Source organism: Lithobates pipiens, unplaced genomic scaffold (assembly GCF_037356315.1).
Source record: "Lithobates pipiens isolate NorthernLeopardFrog02 unplaced genomic scaffold, aLitPip1_a1.2 Scaffold_30, whole genome shotgun sequence".
NCBI classification, from domain to species: domain Eukaryota; kingdom Metazoa; phylum Chordata; class Amphibia; order Anura; family Ranidae; genus Lithobates; species Lithobates pipiens.
Window position 1 is genome coordinate 27366503 of NW_027507791.1, and position 24392 is coordinate 27390894.

Sequence of the window (24392 nt, forward strand, 5' to 3'; positions counted from 1 at the left end):
TCTCTGGACTTAGATTATCTCCATCCTCTGGAATTAGATGATCTCCATCCTCGGGAGTTTGATGCTCCCCATCCTCTAGATATCCTCTGGAATTAGATGATCCTATCCCCTGAAGTTTGATGCTCCCCATCCTCTGGAATTAGATGATCTCCATCCTCTGGAATTAGATGATCCTATCCCCTGAAGTTTGATGCTCCCCATCCTCTGGAATTAGATGCTCCCTATCCTCTGGAATTAGATGATCTCCATCCTCGGGAGTTTTATGCTCCCTATCCTCTAGAATCCTCTAGATATCCTCTAGGAATTAGATGCTCCCTATCCTCTGGCATTAGATGCTCCCCATCCTCTGGAATTAGATGATCCCTATCCTCTGGAATTAGATGCTCCCCATCCTCTGGAATTAGATGATCCCTATCCTCTGGAATTAGATGCTCCCTATCCTCTGGAATTAGATGATCCCTATCCTCTGGAATTAGATGCTCCCTATCCCCTGAAGTTTGATGATCTCCATCTTCTGGAAGGAGACGAATATTTCATTGTTGTCTCCAACTATCTCCCAAGTCATCAGTTTTACCCTTTCCAAGCCTCCTGGCTGAAGCCAAACTGGAGCTCCCTCGTTTTCTGCAGCTCCATGTTGAACCCCCACTTCGGACTGGAGCTCCAGACCCACCTGAGATAGATGGTCGACGGTCTCTTGAGCAGAAAGGGACCCGGGACCACCATGGAGGGCCGCTTGCTGGAGAACCGTTCTATATGGAGATCTCATGGAGGTCGATAGCAAAGACAAAAGGTCAGACAATTCCACAATTTTCCTCTCCAGTATTTCTGTAGAGGACACTTCCGAACCCTCCTTATCTGATCCCACATGTCACCCCCACATGGATCTCTCCCCATCGTCCTCATTGGACCATCACACCATCCTTGTCTAGGTTTCATTTCATCAAACTCCTCACCCTCCGGAGCTTCTTTCCACCATCATCCATGGACCTTCCATCCAGCCATCCTCATCTCTTCATCCTTCATCGTGATTTGTGCCTCCTCTCTTCATCCTTCATCGTGATTTGTGCCTCCTCTGTGTTTAATCCACGTCTCTTGTCGTCCCACCGTCTAGGCTGCCATCTTCCATCCGTGCCAAGCTTGGGGAACCTGACCTCTTCTTCTCTTGGTTGGCGGTGTGAGCCAGACGTACAGGAGGAGGCCGATGTTGTTCCAGTGATGAGGTTTGTTGAGGACTTTGGAGGACCAGCCGGTGAGAAGAGCAGAAATACCTTCTGTCCTTAGACATCCCACCATGTAGAATGATGTGAATCTGAGGTTGGCTCCCATTTCCCGGTAGCGTGTATTGGCTGCCAAGGTGTAGCTCTGCCAATACTCGAATTGTGAGCTGATGCCCACCTATCCACCGCTGACAATCGCCATCCCTCGTGTCCTGACTGGGCCTCTGAAATTGGCTACGGACAGTGTCCTCCCCCGGCTGACCCTTTGCTTGTTTTTTTCATGCTGGTGCTAAATTTCCATTAAATGGAACCGCTTAAATATTTATAATCTTGTTTGTGAACTGAGAATGCGATGACTCTCTCCTCGTAAACACCCACCGAGGGTTAAATCCACATCCCCCCCCCCCCCTCCACCGGAGATCTGCACTGAAGATGTAACCAGACATCGGAGGTTTGATGTGAACCCCCCTCCCTGTTATGCTGGATTGGGGGTCTCTTCCTGATGAACGCTACTCTCGGAGTTCGATCGTGGCCTCCTGCGTTTTCCACCCTCGCTATGCCCTCCCCGTCAGATTCCAGTTTTTCGCTGACCGGTCGGACATCCCGCAGTCTGTCCCAGCTGAGGATCCACCGGGCTTGGTCACATGTCCTGCTGGCCTTGGGTTTCGTCCAGGTCGTCCTCGGGGTGCTGATCGTCACGTTCAGTTTGGTCACCGCTTCCATCACCCCAAATCTGAAGATCAAACATTCGTGTCCTTCGTGGGCCGGATTCTCTGTAAGTAGTAATGGCGGCCTATGTTGGGGGGGGGGGGAGGGGGCTTTACTAATGTCTCCATACACTTGTCTGTCTGCACCGCTGTCACCGATTGTCTTCTTCTGCATCTTCTGGTGGGAGGAATCCGGTTTTTTAATTGGAAACCAAATTTAATTTGTAGTCTTCAAAATCCCCCCCCAGTCCCGACCCTCTCCTCATTGCCCCTTCCTCATTGCCCCTTCCTCAGGACTAGGTCTGGATGTAGAAGACCGAGAACTTCAGAATTTAGCCTTCAAGAAATCACTAAAAGCCGAAAGAGACCTACAAAGACCTAAAATGATGTATTGAGTGAGGCAATTCATCGCAACCAACCAGAAAGATGGCGGCTGACTGGTTGCTATGGGTTACCACGCTCAAGCACGGCGCTGACTGTGTCATAGACAACCCCTGGATGAGCTCCGACCCGTCCTTAACCCGTCCTTAACCCGTCCTGGGTAGTCTGTATTGGACCGGACTTAAGGTCTGAGGGGATCCGAACAAGTCATAGAGGTAAAGGCATCGGCGACAACAAAGATGGAGCCTTAGACGCGCGCCATCCGTCTTGTTACCAACCGAAAATTCAGGCAAAATTTTCGGAGATTCGGATTTATCGGAATCTCCGATTTCACGAAAGTAACGAATTGCAACCAAATTGAATCGAATTATCCAAATTCGAATCTGAAAATGTATTTGAATTAGAGAACAATTCAAAAATAAATCTGAGTTTAAATAATAAATAAGGTGAGGATTCAAAAATAGAATAGAAAATAAAAGAATAGAGTAGACAAAATAGAATGGAAAGTAATGGAATAGAATTAAACGGAATAGGAAATTGTAGACTAGAATAGAATAGAAAAAAAAGGAATAGAATAGAAAATAATATAATAATAATAATAATAATAAATTGAATAGAAGAGGAAATGCAAGAATTGACTAGAATAAAACAGAATAGAATATAAAAAAAAGGAATAGAATAGAAAAGAATAAATTGAATAGAAGAGGAAATGCAAGAATAGACTAGAATAAAACAGAATAGATCAGAAATGAAAGAATATAATAAAATAGTATAGAAAAAATAAAAATAAAAGAATAGAATAAAGAAAAATATATTACAATAAAAAATAATGGATAATAATAATAATAATAATAATAATAATAGATAAAAATGAATAGACTAAAATGGAATAGAATAGAAAATAAAAACATGTTAGTATAGAAAATAAAGGAATAGAATGAAAATAAATAAATAGAATAGAATAGAAAATATAAGAATGAAATATAATAGAAAACTAGAAATAAAATAAAATAATAGAGTAGAATAAAACAGAATAGAATCGAAGAAAAGGAATAAAATAGAAAAGAATACATAGAATAGAAGAGAAAATGCAAGAATAGACTAAAATAAAACAGAATAGACCAGAAATGAAAGAATATAATAAAATAAAATAGAAAAAAAAAAAGAATAGAATAAATAAAAATAGATTACAATAAAAAGTAATAGCATAGAATAGAATAAAATGGAATAGAATAGACAATAAAAAATGTTAGTATAGAAAATAAAGGAATAGAATAAAAATGAATAAATAGAATAGAATAGAAAATATAAGAATGAAATATAATAGAAAAATAGAAATAAAATAAAATAATAGACTAGAATAAAACAGAATAGAATAGAATAGATCAAAAATTCAAGAATATAATATAATAAAATAGAATAGATAATAAAATAATAGAAAAAAAGAAAATAAAGGAATAGAATAGAATAGAAAATACAAGAATAAAATAGAAACTAAAATAATCGACTAGAAGAAAACAGAATAGAATAGATCAGAAATGGAAGAATAGAATAGAAAATAAAAGAATAGAAAAAATACAGAATAGAAAATAAAATAATAGATTAGAATAAAACAGAATGCAATAGAACAGAAATCAAAGAATAGAATAAAATAAAATAGAAAATAAAAGAATAGAATAGAAAGTAATGTAATAGAATATAATAAAACACAATAGAATAAATTAGAAAATAAAAGAATATAATAGAAAAGAATAAATAGAATAGAGTAGAAAATAAAATAGAACAACTATAGCCATCTTCCGAAATTAGAATTTCAGATCTATTTGAAAATAATGAAAATACGAAAGGAATTCAGAAAAAGAATCATTCTAGCAGATATGACTAAATGAAATGATTAACTTAACAAACGAATCAGAAATGAAAGCAATGTGCCGTCTCTCATTATAATAAAAGACATCTCTGGGTTCCAGGAGCCAATCATCTTGTAGAAGGCTCTGGAATGTAGAAGCTGTGGGTGGAGTCACAGAGAGCTCTGGGTTCCAGGAGCCAATCATCTTGTAGAAGGCTCTGGAATGTAGAAGCTGTGGGTGGAGTCACAGAGAGCTCTGGGTTCCAGGAGCCAATCATCTTGTAGAAGGCTCTGGAATGTAGAAGCTGTGGGTGGAGTCATGGAGAGCTCTGGGTTCCAGGAGCCAATCATCTTGTAGAAGGCCCTGGAATGTAGAAGCTGTGGGTGGAGTCACAGAGAGCTCTGGGTTCCAGGAGCCAATCATCTTGTAGAAGGCCCTGGAATGTAGAAGCTGTGGGTGGAGTCACAGAGAGCTCTGGGTTCCAGGAGCCAATCATCTTGTAGAAGGCTCTGGAATGTAGAAGCTGTGGGTGGAGTCACAGAGAGCTCTGGGTTCCAGGAGCCAATCATCTTGTAGAAGGCTCTGGAATGTAGAAGCTGTGGGTGGAGTCACAGAGAGCTCTGGGTTCCAGGAGCCAATCATCTTGTAGAAGGCTCTGGAATGTAGAAGCTGTGGGTGGAGTCACAGAGAGCTCTGGGTTCCAGGAGCCAATCATCTTGTAGAAGGCTCTGGAATGTAGAAGCTGTGGGTGGAGTCACAGGGAGCTCTGGGTTCCAGGAGCCAATCATCTTGTAGAAGGCTCTGGAATGTAGAAGCTGTGGGTGGAGTCACAGGGAGCTCTGGGTTCCAGGAGCCAATCATCTTGTAGAAGGCTCTGGAATGTAGAAGCTGTGGGTGGAGTCACAGAGAGCTCTGGGTTCCAGGAGCCAATCATCTTGTAGAAGCCTCTGGAATGTAGAAGCTGTGGGTGGAGTCATGGAGAGTCCGTCCCACTGGGGCTGTTTTAGGGGTGTAGGAGGGCAGATGGCGTAGTGGTCACTTACAGTCTATTTGAGGAAAGTCATATAAAATAGAGGAGAGGTGACGGGACGAGGTGTAGAAGGGACACCTGGTTGGTTGCATCTTGTCAGATCGTGAATATATTGCAGAACGTTTTAAGACCCTGATTGGCTGGTTTAGGGAAAGTTACAAATAATCGGTGGCTCTCGGTGTCCTTGAAGTTCAGTGATGGAGACAACACCATGGAAGCTTTGTGCCGTCTGCTGTAGGCCATTGATATATCCATCATTCCAAACCCGGGGTCCCCCGTGATCTCCTGCACATAATCCTCAGGATAAGGCTGTCCACAAGGGGGCGTACTACTAAAAGCTACTATTGGTGATTTTATTGGCTCCAACCTTACTGGGGCTGTTTGTGGTCTTGAGAATGTCTTCTGTGCCCAGTAGGCAGGGTGATGTTGGCACAGAGTGAGCTCAGCTTGATGATTGATGTTCCAAAGTTGGGAGAAACCTAAAAATGTAGTAAATCTGATTTCATCTCTTTCTTCATCTCGTCCGCCTTCCATTTCTCAACTCCTGGATTCCCACACTCATCCTTTCCATGATGGCTACCTACCTAATCGTACCTTCTCTCCTTTCCATGATGGCTACCCACCTAATCGTACCTTCTCTCCTTTCCATGATGGCTACCCACCTAATCGTACCTTCTATCCTTTCCATGATGGCTACCCACCTAATCGTACCTTCTACCCTTTCCATGATGGCTACCCACCTAATCGTTCCTTCACTCCTTTCCATGATGGCTACCCACCTAATCATTCCTTCTCTCCTTTCCATGATGGCTACCCACCTAATCGTACCTTCTATCCTTTCCATGATGGCTACCCACCTAATCGTACCTTCTCTCCTTTCCATGATGGCTACCCACCTAATCGTTCCTTCTACCCTTTCCATGATGGCTGCCCACCTAATCGTACCTTCTCTCCTTTCCATGATGGCTACCCACCTAATCGTTCCTTCTACCCTTTCCATGATGGCTACCCACCTAATCGTTCCTTCTACCCTTTCCATGATGGCTACCCACCTAATCGTACCTTTTCTCCTTTCCATGATGGCTACCCACCTAATCGTACCTTCTCTCCTTTCCATGATGGCTACCCACCTAATCGTACCTTCTCTCCTTTCCATGATGGCTACCCACCTAATCGTACCTTCTACCCTTTCCATGATGGCTACCCACCTAATCGTTCCTTCACTCCTTTCCATGATGGCTACCCACCTAATCGTTCCTTCTACCCTTTCCATGATGGCTACCCACCTAATCGTTCCTTCACTCCTTTCCATGATGGCTACCCACCTAATCATTCCTTCTCTCCTTTCCATGATGGCTACCCACCTAATCGTACCTTCTATCCTTTCCATGATGGCTACCCACCTAATCGTACCTTCTCTCCTTTCCATGATGGCTACCCACCTAATCGTTCCTTCTACCCTTTCCATGATGGCTGCCCACCTAATCGTACCTTCTCTCCTTTCCATGATGGCTACCCACCTAATCGTTCCTTCTACCCTTTCCATGATGGCTACCCACCTAATCGTTCCTTCTACCCTTTCCATGATGGCTACCCACCTAATCGTACCTTTTCTCCTTTCCATGATGGCTACCCACCTAATCGTACCTTCTCTCCTTTCCATGATGGCTACCCACCTAATCGTACCTTCTCTCCTTTCCATGATGGCTACCCACCTAATCGTACCTTCTATCCTTTCCATGATGGCTACCCACCTAATCGTACCTTCTCTCCTTTCCATGATGGCTACCCACCTAATCGTACCTTCTCTCCTTTCCATGATGGCTACCCACCTAATCGTACCTTCTCTCCTTTCCATGATGGCTACCCACCTAATCGTACCTTCTCTCCTTTCCATGATGGCTGCCCACCTAATCATTTCTTCTATCCTTTCCATGATGGCTACCCACCTAATCATTCCTTCTCTCCTTTCCATGATGGCTACCACCTAATCATTCCTTCTATCCTTTCCATGATGGCTACCCACCTAATCATTCCTTCTATCCTTTCCATGATGGCTACCCACCTAATCGTTCCTTCTATCCTTTCCATGATGGCTACCCACCTAATCGTACCTTCTCTCCTTTCCATGATGGCTACCCACCTAATCATTCCTTCTCTCCTTTCCATGATGGCTACCCACCTAATCGTACTTTCTATCCTTTCCATGATGGCTACCCACCTAATCGTACCTTCTATCCTTTCCATGATGGCTACCCACCTAATCGTACCTTCACTCCTTTCCATGATGGCTACCCACCTAATCGTTCCTTCTCTCTTTTCCATGATGGCTACCCACCTAATCGTACCTTCTACCCTTTCCATGATGGCTGCCCACCTAATCGTACCTTCTCTCCTTTCCATGATGGCTACCCACCTAATCGTTCCTTCTACCCTTTCCATGATGGCTACCCACCTAATCGTACCTTCTCTCCTTTCCATGATGGCTACCCACCTAATCGTACCTTCTCTCCTTTCCATGATGGCTGCCCACCTAATCGTACCTTCTCTCCTTTCCATGATGGCTACCCACCTAATCGTTCCTTCTCTCCTTTCCATGATGGCTACCCACCTAATCGTACCTTCTCTCCTTTCAATGATGGCTGCCCACCTAATCGTACCTTCTCTCCTTTCCATGATGGCTACCCACCTAATCGTACCTTCTCTCCTTTCCATGATGGCTACCCACCAAATCGTACCTTCTCTCCTTTCCATGATGGCTACCCACCTAATCATTCCTTCTATCCTTTCCATGATGGCTACCCACCTAATCATTCCTTCTATCCTTTCCATGATGGCTACCCACCTAATCGTACCTTCTCTCCTTTCCATGATGGCTACCCACCTAATCGTACCTTCTCTCCTTTCCATGATGGCTACCCACCTAATCGTACCTTCTCTCCTTTCCATGATGGCTACCCACCTAATCGTACCTTCTCTCCTTTCCATGATGGATACCCACCTAATCGTTCCTTCTCTCCTTTCCATGATGGCTACCACCTAATCGTTCCTTCTATCCTTTCCATGATGGCTACCCACCTAATCGTACCTTCACTCCTTTCCATGATGGCTACCCACCTAATCGTACCTTCTCTCCTTTCCATGATGGCTACCCACCTAATTATTCCTTCTATCCTTTCCATGATGGCTACCCACCTAATCGTACCTTCTCTCCTTTCCATGATGGCTACCCACCTAATCATTCCTTCTATCCTTTCCATGATGGCTACCCACCTAATCGTACCTTCTCTCCTTTCCATGATGGCTACCCACCTAATCGTACCTTCTCTCCTTTCCATGATGGCTACCCACCTAATCGTACCTTCTCTCCTTTCCATGATGGCTACCCACCTAATCATTCCTTCTATCCTTTCCATGATGGCTACCCACCTAATCATTCCTTCTATCCTTTCCATGATGGCTACCCACCTAATCATTCCTTCTCTCCTTTCCATGATGGCTACCCACCTAATCGTTCCTTCTACCCTTTCCATGATGGCTACCCACCTAATCGTACCTTCTATCCTTTCCATGATGGCTACCCACCTAATCGTTCCTTCTCTCCTTTCCATGATGGCTACCCACCTAATCGTACCTTCTATCCTTTCCATGATGGCTGCCCACCTAATCATTCCTTCTATCCTTTCCATGATGGCTACCCACCTAATCGTACCTTCTCTCCTTTCCATGATGGCTACCCACCTAATCGTTCCTTCTCTCCTTTCCATGATGGCTACCCACCTAATTGTTCCTTCTCTCCTTTCCATGATGGCTACCCACCTAATCATTCCTTCTATCCTTTCCATGATGGCTACCCACCTAATCGTACCTTCTCTCCTTTCCATGATGGCTACCCACCTAATTGTTCCTTCTCTCCTTTCCATGATGGCTACCCACCTAATCATTCCTTCTATCCTTTCCATGATGGCTACCCACCTAATCGTACCTTCTCTCCTTTCCATGATGGCTACCCACCTAATCGTTCCTTCTCTCCTTTCCATGATGGCTACCCACCTAATCATTCCTTCTATCCTTTCCATGATGGCTACCCACCTAATCGTACCTTCTCTCCTTTCCATGATGGCTACCCACCTAATCGTTCCTTCTCTCCTTTCCATGATGGCTACCCACCTAATCGTACCTTCTATCCTTTCCATGATGGCTACCCACCTAATCGTACCTTCTATCCTTTCCATGATGGCTACCCACCTAATCGTACCTTCTATCCTTTCCATGATGGCTACCCACCTAATCGTACCTTCTCTCCTTTCCATGATGGCTACCCACCTAATCGTACCTTCTATCCTTTCCATGATGGCTACCCACCTAATCGTACCTTCTCTCCTTTCCATGATGGCTACCCACCTAATCGTACCTTCTATCCTTTCCATGATATCTACCCACCTAATTGTTCCTTCTCTCCTTTCCTTGATGTCTACCCACCTAATTGTTCCTTCTATCTGTGTTTTGGCTTGCTTGACCCTTTTCTAAATCTCCTCCATCAATTTTGCCCCATATGATCCCCCCGACTAATCCAACCACCGCCCATCTTCTCATCCCTTCACCCACCCTCTGCTGGTTTCCTCGTTAATGGCTTCCCTCATTCCACATTCCCTTCAATTCCACCAACTGTTCAACTCAATTCCCCCTGATTTGTATCCCTCCTATTGCCTTTCCCCGACTTTTCCTCCAAATCCCTGCACCGGTTGTGCCCTCTCCTCCCGCTCCTCCCCCTCAGCTGGCTGTTTCAGGCCTCATTGGCTGCATCTCATGGAAGAAGCCCTTAACACTGATGGTGAGTACACGGGGTGGGGATGAGATGGATGTTGTATGGATGAGTATTGGGGGGGGAGGTCTCATGTTGGTGGTCGGTAGGGGGTATTACAGACTGTAGAGCAGGTGGAAAAAGTAGAATTTCCATGGAGTGAAGCCTCAGCAGAGCTGTCACTCAATGATGGGAAAGTCCCTGCTGATGAATTCTGTACATTGGGGGGTATTCTGTGAGGGTTATGGAGGGAAACTTGTGACTTAAAACTTTGAGTTTTAGTCTACAGGTTATATTTTTACTCTCAATAAAACAAGCATGCCATGCTATGTTAGGACAAGATGGCTGGGAGGTAAGTGTTGCAGATGGTGAGATGCCGCCAGTTCCAACCACCAGTCCCAGCCCTGGAGAACTTGGGTGCTGATCACATTGTCCTGTGTGAGGAGGAGATGGCTCAGAGGACTCATAGCACACAATAAGGGTTGGCTGTACGATGGGGCTGAGAGTTCGAAACCCTGAGCGAACTCCATCTAATAACATAGAATGGGTGGGCGGGAGGGGATTGGTGAAGGAAGAGGAGAAATCTCTACTGGAGGCAAATATTTTTAATGATGGCCTGGTTTTGAAAGTTTGGAGACCCCTGCACTAAACCTCCCAGAAGATTTTCTACCATTTCATTGCATCACAAGAAGGGAACTGAGCTGCAGAGTTCTGAGGAAGGTGGAATTTTGAGTTCAGACAATGGCCCAATTTTTATATTTGGAAGAACTTGTTCAGAGGTTAGAATGCCCGCATACTCCATCATTTGCTCAGATCCAAGTAAGGACATTGGGTTTTCCGGCTCTTTCCACAATTTTGTCCCTTTATGACAGAATACGGACAGAGTATCCATACACAGGAAGGGTCAGAGGGTGTGCTGGGGGTGTAGTTCAGCAACAGGAGAGTTTGGGGTTCAGTTCCTGTATGGGTCTCAGGTATGTCCCATGATTCTGGGTGCATCCAGCTATACTCAGTACTGATGTATGTGTTGCAGGTCACAGTGTTCACCTTGCTGAGCGCCCTGAGTGTCATGCTGTGCCTTGCAGGGTCAATCCTGTCCTGCCAGAATGGGCAGCTGGTGAAATCCTTCAACTCCTGTAAGAAGGTAAGTGTGCACCAATGTGGTGGTGGTGCCCGGCGCCCCCTCACACTCTACACTCACCTGACCCTGATCTGTCTTTGACCTACAGGAGAACAATTGGTGCATCTGCTGCCATCCCGCTATCCAGCCGGAGGCGCCATCTGACTGTGGGGAACTGGAGAAACTCACCCTGTACCCCAATCACCAATGTGACAGCATCCGCACCGCACTGAAGGTGACTTACCATCATTTTGTCATGCTAGTGTACCTGGTGGGAGAACTGGGGCAAATAGAATTAAAGGTGGAGGCTGAATGTGTGCTGAAGGGAAATGCGGATAAGTGGTAGTGGATGGGGGAGGACCATTGGAGGATGGAGGTAGGTAATGGATGATGGGAAGATGATGAAGGATGTAGGTGGGTGGTGGGGAATGAGGACAGGATGAAGGAAGGTGGTGAAGAAATGGGAGAGGATGAAGGTAGATGGTGGAGATGGTAGAGGATAGCGGTAGGTGATGTGGGATGGAAAGAGAATGGAGAAAGGTGGTGGATGATGAAGAGAAGATAGAGGTAGGTGGTGTGAGATGACAAGAGCATGGAGGTAGGTGCTAGATGATGGGGAGAGGAATACAGGTAGGTGCTGTGGATAAAGGTAGGTAGTGGAGGATGTGAAGAGAATGAGGGTTCATGGTTGGCAATTTGAAGGTGAAAGAGGGAAGCTTAAATAGAAGATTGGGATAGAATTGAGGTAGGTGGTGAGGGTTGGGAAGAGAATGGAGATAGGGGTATTGGGAGAGGATGGAGGGAGGTGATGGGGAAAGGAGGTAGGTGGGGAATGGGAAGAAGATGGGGGTAGGTTGGGTATAGGGGAGGCTGGAGATAGGTGGTATTGGGAGTTTGGGAGAGGATGGAATTAGGTGATGGAGAAAGGATGGGATGGGGAATCGGAAGAAGAGATGGGGAGAGGATAGAAGTAGGTGGTAAGAGATGGGGAGAGGATAGAAGTAGGTGGTAAGAGATGGGGAGAGGATGGACGTAGGTGGTGGGAATGAGGGAGGTAGGAGGTATTGTGAGAGGATGGAAGTAGGTGGTAAGAGATGAGGAGAGGATGGACGTAGGTGGTGGGAATGAGGGAGGTAGGAGGTATTGTGAGAGGATGGAAGTAGGTGGTAAGAGATGGGGAGAGGATAGAAGTAGGTGGTAAGAGATGGGGAGAGGATAGAAGTAGGTGGTAAGAGATGGGGAGAGGATGGACGTAGGTGGTGGGAATGAGGGAGGTAGGAGGTATTGTGAGAGGATGGAAGTAGGTGGTAAGAGATGAGGAGAGGATAGAAGTAGGTGGTGAGAATGAGGGAGGTAGGAGGTATTGTGAGAGGATGGAAGTAGGTGGTAAGAGATGGGGAGAGGATAGAAGTAGGTGGTAAGAGATGGGGAGAGGATAGAAGTAGGTGGTAAGAGATGGGGAGAGGATAGAAGTAGGTGGTAAGAGATGGGGAGAGGATGGACGTAGGTGGTGGGAATGAGGGAGGTAGGAGGTATTGTGAGAGGATGGAAGTAGGTGGTAAGAGATGAGGAGAGGATAGAAGTAGGTGGTGAGAATGAGGGAGGTAGGAGGTATTGTGAGAGGATGGAAGTAGGTGGTAAGAGATGGGGAGAGGATAGAAGTAGGTGGTAAGTGATGGGGAGAGGATAGAAGTAGGTGGTAAGAGATGGGGAGAGGATGGACGTAGGTGGTGGGAATGAGGGAGGTAGGAGGTATTGTGAGAGGATGGAAGTAGGTGGTAAGAGATGAGGAGAGGATAGAAGTAGGTGGTGAGAATGAGGGAGGTAGGAGGTATTGTGAGAAGATGGAATTAGGTGGTAAGAGATGGGGAGAGGATAGAAGTAGGTGGTAAGAGATGGGGAGAGGATAGAAGTAGGTGGTAAGAGATGGGGAGAGGATAGACGTAGGTGGTGGGAATGAGGGAGGTAGGTGGTATTGTGAGAGGATGGAAGTAGGTGGTAAGAGATGGGGAGAGGATGGACGTAGGTGGTGGGAATGAGGGAGGTAGGAGGTATTGTGAGAGGATGGAAGTAGGTGGTAAGAGATGAGGAGAGGATAGAAGTAGGTGGTGAGAATGAGGGAGGTAGGAGGTATTGTGAGAGGATGGAAGTAGGTGGTAAGAGATGAGGAGAGGATAGAAGTAGGTGGTGAGAATGAGGGAGGTAGGAGGTATTGTGAGAGGATGGAAGTAGGTGGTAAGAGATGGGGAGAGGATAGACGTAGGTGGTGGGAATGAGGGAGGTAGGAAGTATTGTGAGAGGATGGAAGTAGGTGGTAAGAGATGAGGAGAGGATAGAAGTAGGTGGTGAGAATGAGGGAGGTAGGAGGTATTGTGAGAGGATGGAAGTAGGTGGTAAGAGATGGGGAGAGGATAGACGTAGGTGGTGGGAATGAGGGAGGTAGGAAGTATTGTGAGAGGATGGAAGTAGGTGGTAAGAGATGAGGAGAGGATAGAAGTAGGTGGTGAGAATGAGGGAGGTAGGAGGTATTGTGAGAGGATGGAAGTAGGTGGTAAGAAATGAGGAGAGGATAGAAGAAGGTGGTGAGAATGAGGGAGGTAGGAGGTATTGTGAGAGGATGGAAGTAGGTGGTAAGAGATGGGGAGAGGATAGAAGTAGGTGGTAAGAGATGGGGAGAGGATAGAAGTAGGTGGTAAGAGATGGGGAGAGGATAGAAGTAGGTGGTAAGAGATGGGTAGAGGATAGAAGTAGGTGGTAAGAGATGGGGAGAGGATAGACGTAGGTGGTGGGAATGAGGGAGGTAGGTGGTATTGTGAGAGGATGGAAGTAGGTGGTAAGAGATGGGGAGAGGATGGACGTAGGTGGTGGGAATGAGGGAGGTAGGTGGTATTGTGAGAGGATGGAAGTAGGTGATGGAGAAAGGATGGAGATGGGTGTGATGGAATGGGAAGGAGGTAGGTGGTGGGCGTAGAGGAGGATAAAGATAGGTGGTAAGAGATGTGGATAGGATGGAGGTAGGTGAGTGAAGGGATTTCATTTTCTCTGTCTGGCTGTACATATTGAAGGTGAAGACACGGGGGCAGAGAATCAGGGTGGGGAGGGCAGTCAGATGGCAATGGGGTACTTCTCCTCTTATAGGGACAGTCAGGGTGGTCCCAGGGTTCCGGTATAGTTCTGGGACAATGGGTTTGTATTATTCTGGCATCTCCTTGGTGGGTGGGCTCCCCTCATTGTCAGTTCTGATGTCATAGAGTGTCAGTCAGGGGGTCTTGAGTCCACAGATGGCAGAAATATGGGTGTTGTGTTGATCTCTCCTCTGTATTCTCATCCAGTCTCTGTATTTTCCTCTATATTTGGGAACTGCCCCCATCACATTGCGTGCACCCGGGTCTCAGGCTGTTACTGTCGGTGAGTTGCCCGTGGCGGTATGCGCCTCTCACTTACACTTCTCTGTGTGTTTGTAGGATCTCTTGTTTAGTGTTTGTGGCCTCACCATCTTCTCCACCATTATCTGCACCCTCTCCGCTGTCATCTGCTGCGTTCAGATTTTCTCATTGGATGTCATCCATGTTGTAAGTCCCATACCATGCGTGCACACATACACCTTCCATCGTGGTTACCTTTCTCCAGACCACACACTCAAATAATGGCTTCTCTTTCTCACAGCTGGCGCCCCACCGATCCACATCCATCCACCTGGAGTGCTTCACCCCCCAGGACACCATCCTGCAGAGCATGATTGAATGCGAGGAGTTCATTCCTCCAGTGCCACCTCCACCATATTACCCTCCAGAGTACACGTGCAGCTCCGAGACTGACGCACAGAGGTAAGTGACCCCGGCTGGTTAATAGATGGGGGGACCCTCTTGGTTGTCTGTGAAGACGACATTCAGAATATTCGGTGTAGTATATGAGGGACTCCTCAGTCCTCCCATATATCTTCTCATTAGGCCTCAGCTTGGCCCAATTTTGCGTCCTTCCTCTGCTCACACCTTGGACTTCTCTTCTACTCCCCATTGTGTCAAATCTTCGCTCACATCTCACATCACCACCAATGTGTCACCGTATCCCGTTATAGTCGTTTAGATGTGACATTGGACGTCTTAAGACCAAGCCCACAATCCTGAATATCACACGGAACCAACCAATGAGACTGAGATGAAGGCCCCATGAAGATGTCTCCACAGAACATTTTTCGAGTCTGGTCACATCTGATATTTGAAATACGAGTGAATGTTGGTGTGTTTTTGGGTCACCTGGTGAATTCTTTCATGTCTTTAGAAACCCAGTATTGAGATTTTCCACCAGAGTCCAGACCTCAGTGAAGTCTCACTTTTCCAACTGTAATGAACATGAATTGCATTCTTGGGTTTGTAATTACTGCAGTGGGTGGGTTGGAGACGTCATTGCTGGAGCCACCAATGGGTGATTTAGCTCACCAGCATCCACCCATAATAAATCTATTCGTTTTGGAAAGAGTGATACTTTAATTCAGACAGCTGTGGAAATCTCTGAAGGAATGCATCAAATACCCTTCTCTATGTCTTTTCAGCATCACGTACAATGGCTCGATGGACAGCCCCATCCCGCTCTACCCCACAGACTTCCCACCCTCCTATGAAAGTGTTATGGGGCTTCGGGAGGACAGCCAGGTAAGAACTCTGCACTCATCTTCTGATCCACAAAGCTGTCAGTTTGGTGAAATTATCTGGACTCTTTCATTATTTACAGGCCACTCTGTATGATGCCCAGGCCCACCAGAATTCCAGCCACAGTGCGTTTGACCAGGGGGACTCCATTGGACATGATGGGAATGGTGAGAGGGCAAACTAGATTATGCAGCAATGGTGGAATGATGGAGACAGTAGACTAGTTTTGGTGGGATGGTGGAGATAGTAGATTAGATTTAGTGGTTAGGGTGAGATGGTGGAGATAGAAGACTAGGCTTAGCAGTAATCGTGGTATGGTGGAGATAGTAGACTAGGTTTAGTGGTAATGGTGGGATGGGGGAGCTAGTAGACTAGGTTTGGTTGTATGATAGAGATAGTAGACTAGGTTTAGTGGGATGGCAGAGATAGTAGACTAGGTTTGGTGGGGTGGTGGACATAGTGGACTAGGTTTAGTGATAATAGTGGGATGGTGGAGATAGTAGACTAGGTTTGGTGGGGTGGTGGACATAGTGGACTAGGTTTAGTGATAATAGTGGGATGGTGGAGATAGTAGACTAGGTTTAGTGGGATGGTGGAGAAGAGATAGTAGACCAGGTTTTGTGGTGATGATGCGATGGTGGAGATAGTAGACCAGGTTTTGTGGTGATGATGCGATGGTGGAGATAGTAGACCAGGTTTTGTGGTGATGATGCGATGGTGGAGATAGTAGACCAGGTTTTGTGGTAATGATGCGATGGTGGAGATAGTAGACCAGGTTTTGTGGTGATGATGCGATGGTGGAGATAGTAGACCAGGTTTTGTGGTGATGATGCGATGGTGGAGATAGTAGACCAGGTTTTGTGGTGATGATGCGATGGTGGAGATAGTAGACCAGGTTTTGTGGTGATGATGCGATGGTGGAAATAGTAGACCAGGTTTTGTGGTGATGATGAGATGGTGGAGATAGTAGACCAGGTTTTGTGGTGATGATGAGATGGTGGAGATAGTAGACCAGGTTTTGTGGTGATGATGCGATGGTGGAGATAGTAGACCAGGTTTTGTGGTGATGATACGATGGTGGAGATAGTAGACCAGGTTTTGTGGTGATGATGAGATGCTGGAGATACTAGAATAGGTTTATTGGTGATGATGAGATGGTGGAAACAGTGGACTAAGTTTAGTGGTGATGATGAGATGCTGGAGATTGTGGAATAGGTTAAGTGTTAATGGTGAGATTGTGGAGATAGTAGACTGGGTTTAGTGGGGGGATCAGATTGTGGAGATAGTAGATTAGCTTTAATGATAATATTGAGATGATATAGAGCAGCCTTTCTCAACCTTTGTAACCCTTGAAGTAACTTTCTGGTCTGGGGGTACCCTTTGCTAAAAATGACTATATCTACAACCCATGATACATTGTGTGATAGCCGGTTTGAGGAATGCTCCTTACAGCTGTGGTGATTGGGAAGAATTACCCCCTTACAGAAAGCTAAAAAGATCAATGGTGTCAGTGGGAACTTATCTGAGAGGCAGAAATTGCTCAAGGGACACCTAGCAACCTTTGGAGGAACTCTAGTTGAGAAACCCTGATGTAGAGAGTAGACTAGATTTAGAAGTAATGGTGAGATGGTGGAGATTGATGACTATGTTTAGCAGTAATGGTGGGACAGTGGAGATAGTAGACTAGATTTGGCGGTGATGGTGGAGATAGTAGACTAGATTTCATGGTGATGGTGGAGATAGTAGACTAGATTTGGCGGTGATGGCGGAGATAGTAGACTAGATTTGGCGGTGATGGTGGAGATAGTAGACTAGATTTGGCGGTGATGGTGGAGATAGTAGACTAGATTTGGCGGTGAAGGTGGAGATAGTAGACTAGATTTGGCGGTGATGGTGGAGATAGTAGACTAGATTTGGCGGTGATGGCGGAGATAGTAGACTAGATTTGGCGGTGATGGCGGAGATAGTAGACTAGATTTGGCGGTGATGGCGGAGATAGTAGACTAGATTTGGCGGTGATGGCGGAGATAGTAGACTAGATTTGGCGGTGATGGTGGAGATAGTAGACTAGATTTCATGGTGATGGTGGAGATAGTAGACTAGATTTCATGGTGATGGTGGAGATAGTAGACTAGATTTGGCGGTGATGGTGGAGATAGTAGACTAGATTTGGCGGTGATGGTGGAGATAGTAGACTAGATTTCGTGGTGATGGTGGAGATAGTAGACTAGATTTGGCGGTGATGGCGGAGATAGTAGACTAGATTTGGCGGTGATGGTGGAGATAGTAGACTAGATTTGGCGGTGATGGTGGAGATAGTAGACTAGATTTGGCGGTGATGGTGGAGATAGTAGACTAGATTTGGCGGTGATGGTGGAGATAGTAGACTAGATTTCATGGTGATGGTGGAGATAGTAGACTAGATTTGGCGGTGATGGTGGAGATAGTAGACTAGATTTGGCGGTGATGATGGAGATAGTAGACTAGATTTGGCGGTGATGGTGGAGATAGTAGACTAGATTTGGCGGTGATGGTGGAGATAGTAGACTAGATTTGGCGGTGATGGTGGAGATAGTAGACTAGATTTGGCGGTGATGGTGGAGATAGTAGACTAGATTTGGCGGTGATGGTGGAGATAGTAGACTAGATTTGGCGGTGATGGTGGAGATAGTAGACTAGATTTGGCGGTGATGGTGGAGATAGTAGACTAGATTTGGCGGTGATGGTGGAGATAGTAGACTAGATTTCATGGTGATGGTGGAGATAGTAGACTAGATTTGGCGGTGATGGCGGAGATAGTAGACTAGATTTGGCGGTGATGGTGGAGATAGTAGACTAGATTTGGCGGTGATGGTGGAGATAGTAGACTAGATTTGGCGGTGAAGGTGGAGATAGTAGACTAGATTTGGCGGTGATGGTGGAGATAGTAGACTAGATTTGGCGGTGATGGCGGAGATAGTAGACTAGATTTGGCGGTGATGGCGGAGATAGTAGACTAGATTTGGCGGTGATGGCGGAGATAGTAGACTAGATTTGGCGGTGATGGCGGAGATAGTAGACTAGATTTGGCGGTGATGGTGGAGATAGTAGACTAGATTTCATGGTGATGGTGGAGATAGTAGACTAGATTTCATGGTGATGGTGGAGATAGTAGACTAGATTTGGCGGTGATGGTGGAGATAGTAGACTAGATTTGGCGGTGATGGTGGAGATAGTAGACTAGATTTCGTGGTGATGGTGGAGATAGTAGACTAGATTTGGCGGTGATGGTGGAGATAGTAGACTAGATTTGGCGGTGATGGTGGAGATAGTAGACTAGATTTGGCGGTGATGGTGGAGATAGTAGACTAGATTTGGCGGTGATGGTGGAGATAGTAGACTAGATTTGGCGGTGATGGTGGAGATAGTAGACTAGATTTCATGGTGATGGTGGAGATAGTAGACTAGATTTGGCGGTGATGGTGGAGATAGTAGACTAGATTTGGCGGTGATGATGGAGATAGTAGACTAGATTTGGCGGTGATGGTGGAGATAGTAGACTAGATTTGGCGGTGATGGTGGAGATAGTAGACTAGATTTGGCGGTGATGGTGGAGATAGTAGACTAGATTTGGCGGTGATGGTGGAGATAGTAGACTAGATTTGGCGGTGATGGTGGAGATAGTAGACTAGATTTGGTGGTGATGGTGGAGATAGTAGACTAGATTTGGCGGTGATGGTGGAGATAGTAGACTAGATTTCATGGTGATGGTGGAGATAGTAGACTAGATTTGGCGGTGATGGTGGAGATAGTAGACTAGATTTGGCGGTGATGATGGAGATAGTAGACTAGATTTGGCGGTGATGGTGGAGATAGTAGACTAGATTTGGCGGTGATGGTGGGATGGTGGAAATAGGTGATTAGGTTTAGCATCAATGGTGGGATGGTGGAGATAGTAGACAAGCTTTAGCAGTAAGGGTGGGATGGTGAAGGTGATAGACTAAGTTTAGCCAGAAATGTGGGTTGATGAAGGGAGGAGTAGTAATGGTGGTCAGCTGGTGGACTCGTCACCCAGTGTTCCTAGTATTCCCTCTACTCTGTGCCCCACCCGTGTTGGATGATGGTGGTGTTTCTCTTTAGTTTTTGCAGAGGACAGCAGCCCTTCGGAAGATTCCGTCTTGCTGGATGTCCAGGGTTCGGTGCGGTCTGTGGATTACATCTTATATCGCTCTATTCAGCGTAGCCGAGCTGACTACTGTCTGAGCGTGGACTGCGGTCAGTGTGGACACCACCAGCAGAGCCCCACCCTCAGCCTGCAGGGGCCTTTTGAGGAGATGTCAGTTCCCCAGATTAAAGGAGGGCGCTCCTTCTCCTGTTCCACACCCAGCTCTTGCCAGGACCCTCCGCCCACTGTAGGAAGTGGCACCACACATAGCTGTAACCGGCTGGAGAGTATGGGGACATTGGTCGGTCCGTGCTTCCCTGAGCTGCGAGTAAAGGGGAAAGTCCCTCGTGCACGAGAGCTAAGCCGAAGCTCAGGGTGTTCCCTCCACCACTCCTCTCCCTGCCAGACTCCGGACTGCCCCCACCGCCGATACAGCGAGAACACACGACCTAAAGCATTGTGCACCAATCCGGTGCCTCGATTTGTAGTCCGTTCACACAGCGACCCTGGTATCTCCTCCATGTTCCAGACAGGTGAGTGACAACTGTATGTAGTCTCTATCCTTTTACATTGCTGGCAGAAATCTCCGCATTCCGGGGGGAAGAACCAACCGCCCCTCGCTGATGATGTCATAATATCATTCCGCATTCCGGGGGAAGGACCAACCGCCCCTTTCTGATGATGTTATAATATAATTCCGCATTCCGAGGGAAGGACCAATTGCCCCACGCTGATGATGTCACAGTGTAATTCTGCATCCTGGGGGAAGGACAAACCGCCCCTGGCTGCTGATGTCACAGTGTAATTCTGCATCCTGGGGGAAGGACCATCCGCCCCTGGCTGATGATGTCACAGTGTAATATTCTCAATGGTTTGTTGGTGGCATTGACTCGGCGTCCAATATTCCTTCTTCTATGTTGCAGATTTGGGGGATGTGGATTATATGAAGGTTCTAGAAGAGGACGGCCTCTCCCTCTCCTCTGTAGATGCTGCAGGTAAGGAGGAGGAGCTTACTCGGAGATGGCCAATAGCAGTTTCCGGTTGGAATGTCTTGTCACCGTCCAGTTGTGCCGGATTTTGGCTGCTCTTCATAAATTGCTCCCCAGTTTGTGACTCATTTTCTCTCTCCTCAGCTCTGTGTACCACAGCCGGCCTACGCAGACCCCACCGGCCGACCTCCCCTTACTTCTGCGCACAGGTTCAGCTGGAAAGAATCGCTTCCTGGTGACTCACCGGACGGTCCAGCGGCTTTCGAGAAGTGGCGCTTTGTCCCTCGGAGACCTGAAGGGAGGGCGGAACCCCCGGATGCTCATGGCCCGATTCCTGAACCGATCCTGGAGGAGCCTAAAAGAGGGCGGAGACAACACAAAGCAGGTGAGCGGGGGTGGGACTATGTCCTTGTAAGGTGGGGAACCCCCTCTGTGATTCACTGGTAGTCTTCTGTGAGATCATTGGGCCATTATGGGTCCATTGTACAGGAACAAAGAGCCCACTATAGTCCTTCCTGAGGGTCCCTTTGGTCTGTGATCATGTGACTGGTGGGTGGGGTTAGTTGAAGCCATTTCTGCCATTTTTGGGCATTGACCGCTCTTGTTTGTCCTCTTTTTCAGCCTCTGAAGAGTCCGCTCCCCCTGGACCCCGAGAGGCGGCCCACCAGGACGCCCATGCACAGTTGCGGAGACCTCAGCTCCACCTCATCTCTCCGCCGTCTTCTGTCTGGCGGTCGGCGAGGGAACCGGCGTCCTCGCAGCCTGAACGAGACGCCAAAAGAGAGCGCGGTGTGAGGAGAGACGAAGGGACCATCCGGAGCCCGGCACAGCGAGAGGAGACAGCACAATAAGTGACCTTACCGTCCCTGAGACCGCCCCGCCTCAGCCAAGTCTCCGCCTCCAACGCTCAGTTTCTGCTACAGAAGAGCTAACGTTCAGCTGTGGCGCCTCCGCCCTGTGCGGGGCGCTTTACCGTGATGGAACTTCTTGCTGAGACACCACCGACCACCGATTTCAGCTTCTTCCTTCTGAGTCACAAACGTGCCAGGTGCATTCACAGCTGTGATTGGTGCATCAGCCTCCAAAAAAATTGTTGGGCTCCTCCCATCCATCTGGTGCGTTTTCATTCCCTTCCATATCTGGTCGGTGAGCGGTCAATGCATGTGATTGCATCTCGTAGAAGCCTGTGGGACCCGCGCCCAACACATCCGAAATGCATGTCGATGCCCTTGTGGTGCATTGTGGGAAAACCTGCTGCATGCCGGGAGCTGGACCGCCCTTAGGTTTTATACGCATGTGACTCCACCCCCCCCCCCCATCCCCCGGGAAAGCCGCTTTCTAGAGATGACCCTACCAAGTGCATTGTGGGTGGAACACTGATATATCGGTCCGCAGGGGAGTTCCTTCCAGTCGCTATATAAGAAGCTCCGCCCCCGAGGAAATAAATTTGCCCTTTTCATCTGAGAATTCTGTTACTGAGCATTCCTCGACCAATCAGGTCTGTCCAATCCACCACCGTACAATCCGATCTGTCCAATCTCCTCCTCGGCAAATCTGGAGAAGCCGGACCCAACGAACAAGGCCCTGGGTAGGAGGAAATTGGGCGGAGGACTGTCTTCCTGGGCTTGTGGGAAGATTTCCGGGACTGGCAGATTTCGGCGACTCTTCAGACAGGACTGGAGGGTGTGGTTGGGGGCGGAGCAGACGGATTGGATGACGGGAAATGAGCGCAGATTGTGGTGGGAATTGGCGCTCCTCTGTGTATATTGACAATAAAAGTTTCACATTTAACAATTCTCGTCTTTTTATCAGTCCGAACGACTTCCAGCCTGACCAATCGTTATAAAGAGGTCCTGTCACCCGACCAATCATTATAAAGAGGTCCTGTCACCTGACCAATCATTATAAAGAGGTCCTGTCACCTGACCAATCATTATAAAGAGGTCTTGTCACCCGACCAATCATTTTAATGTCTCCCCATAATATTATATGTAACCCAGGAGGTGCTATATATATGAGCCACTCCCAGATGAGGAGGGGCTATATAAACAAGCCACTCCCAGATGAGGAGGTGCTATATATATGAGCCACTCCCAGATGAGGAGGGGCTATATAAACGAGCCACTCCCAGATGAGGAGGGGCTATATAAACGAGCCACTCCCAGATGAGGAGGTGCTATATATATGAGCCACTCCCAGATGAGGAGGGGCTATATAAACGAGCCACTCCCAGATGAGGAGGTGCTATATATATGAGCCAATCCCAGATGAGGAGGGGCTATATAAACGAGCCACTCCCAGATGAGGAGGGGCTATATAAACAAGCCACACCCAGATGAGGAGGGGCTATATAAACGAGCCACTCCCAGATGAGGAGGGGCTATATAAATGAGTCACTCCCAGTAGAGGTGGGACTGGGCTGGGGAATGGCCTTTTGCTGGAGTATTATAGGTGAATACATCATGTGTGGGTGGAGCATATCAGGTTCACGACTTCCCCCAGTGGGGTCGGTGACAGGGTCTCTTTAAGGTGGAAATAAAGCCCGAATGACACAATCGAGTGATTGGTTGATAGAAAAAGGGGGAGCGACTGATCTCTCGGGGTACGTTGAGTTATATATATCGTTATCGATGATCACCCTGTAGATTCCTCATTACAGTACAGCTGCCCACACTATACAATCTGATTGTACAATCGTCTGCAGATCTACCAACGCCCCACCGATATGAAGACACATCTCAACAATTCATTCCATTTGCATACAATCAGGCAGGCTCCCGTATTACTGATTTTATGGTAGATGTAAAGGAGATTGTACAATCAGATTGTACAGTGTATGGTCACTTTAGGTAGCTAAAGAAACCTTTAAGTTGTAGCCGTGCAGAATTCTCAGAACTGGGAACGTTCGATGGATCTCCATTAGATGTACATCGATCAGATCCCATAAGGAACAGATTCCTTCCTGATCCCGAGAACAGAACGGATCTCCCCCGATTAAATGGAACATAATTGGTGGCCTTCAGGGGTCCCCCAGAAGACACCATAGGGTTGAGCAATGACTGTCCCCTGGAGGTCCTCCATATATTATAGGAGACATCCATAACTTTCAGCAATGGCCGCCCCCCCCCCCCCCCCCGGGGTCCTCCATATATTATGAGACCTCCATAAGTTTCAGCAATGCCCCCCCCCCCCCCACTTGGGGTCCTCCATATATTATAAGAGACCTCCATAAGCTTCAGCAATGGTCGCCCCCCCCCCCCAGGTCCTCCATATATTATAAGAGACCTCCATATATTATAGGAGACCTCTATAACTTTCAGCAATGGTCGCCCCCCTTGGGTCCTCCATATATTATAGGAGCCCTCCATAAGCTTCAGCAATGCCCCCTCCCGGGGTCCTCCATATATTATGGGTCCTCCATAAGTTTCAGCAATGGTCACCCCCCCCTGGGGTCCTCCATACATTATAAGAGACCTCCATAGGTTTCAGCAATGCCCCCCC

The 24392-nt window shown here is 47.1% G+C and overlaps 1 protein-coding gene across 3 annotated transcripts; it reads left to right on the forward strand.

Annotated features, from left to right (window-relative positions):
- The first annotated feature begins 1719 nt into the window (after positions 1 to 1719).
- On the forward strand, positions 1720 to 22685 carry ENTREP3 (endosomal transmembrane epsin interactor 3). 3 transcript variants are annotated; one of them, XM_077463809.1, is made up of 12 exons: positions 1720 to 1992; positions 9963 to 10019; positions 11023 to 11133; positions 11219 to 11344; positions 14574 to 14681; positions 14776 to 14936; positions 15662 to 15761; positions 15841 to 15925; positions 19878 to 20435; positions 20826 to 20910; positions 21036 to 21276; positions 21513 to 22685. In XM_077463809.1, exons 1-12 carry the CDS (start codon positions 1720 to 1722, stop codon positions 21684 to 21686), a joined length of 2079 nt encoding a protein of 692 aa, XP_077319935.1. In that variant the 3' UTR covers positions 21687 to 22685. The 3 variants fall into 3 exon arrangements, with proteins under 3 accessions (XP_077319935.1, XP_077319933.1, XP_077319934.1); XM_077463807.1 differs by lacking the exon at positions 21513 to 22685 and having other exon boundaries at positions 20826 to 20897; positions 21036 to 21270; XM_077463808.1 differs by lacking the exons at positions 9963 to 10019; positions 21513 to 22685 and having other exon boundaries at positions 20826 to 20897; positions 21036 to 21270.
- The last annotated feature ends 1707 nt before the right edge of the window (positions 22686 to 24392 follow it).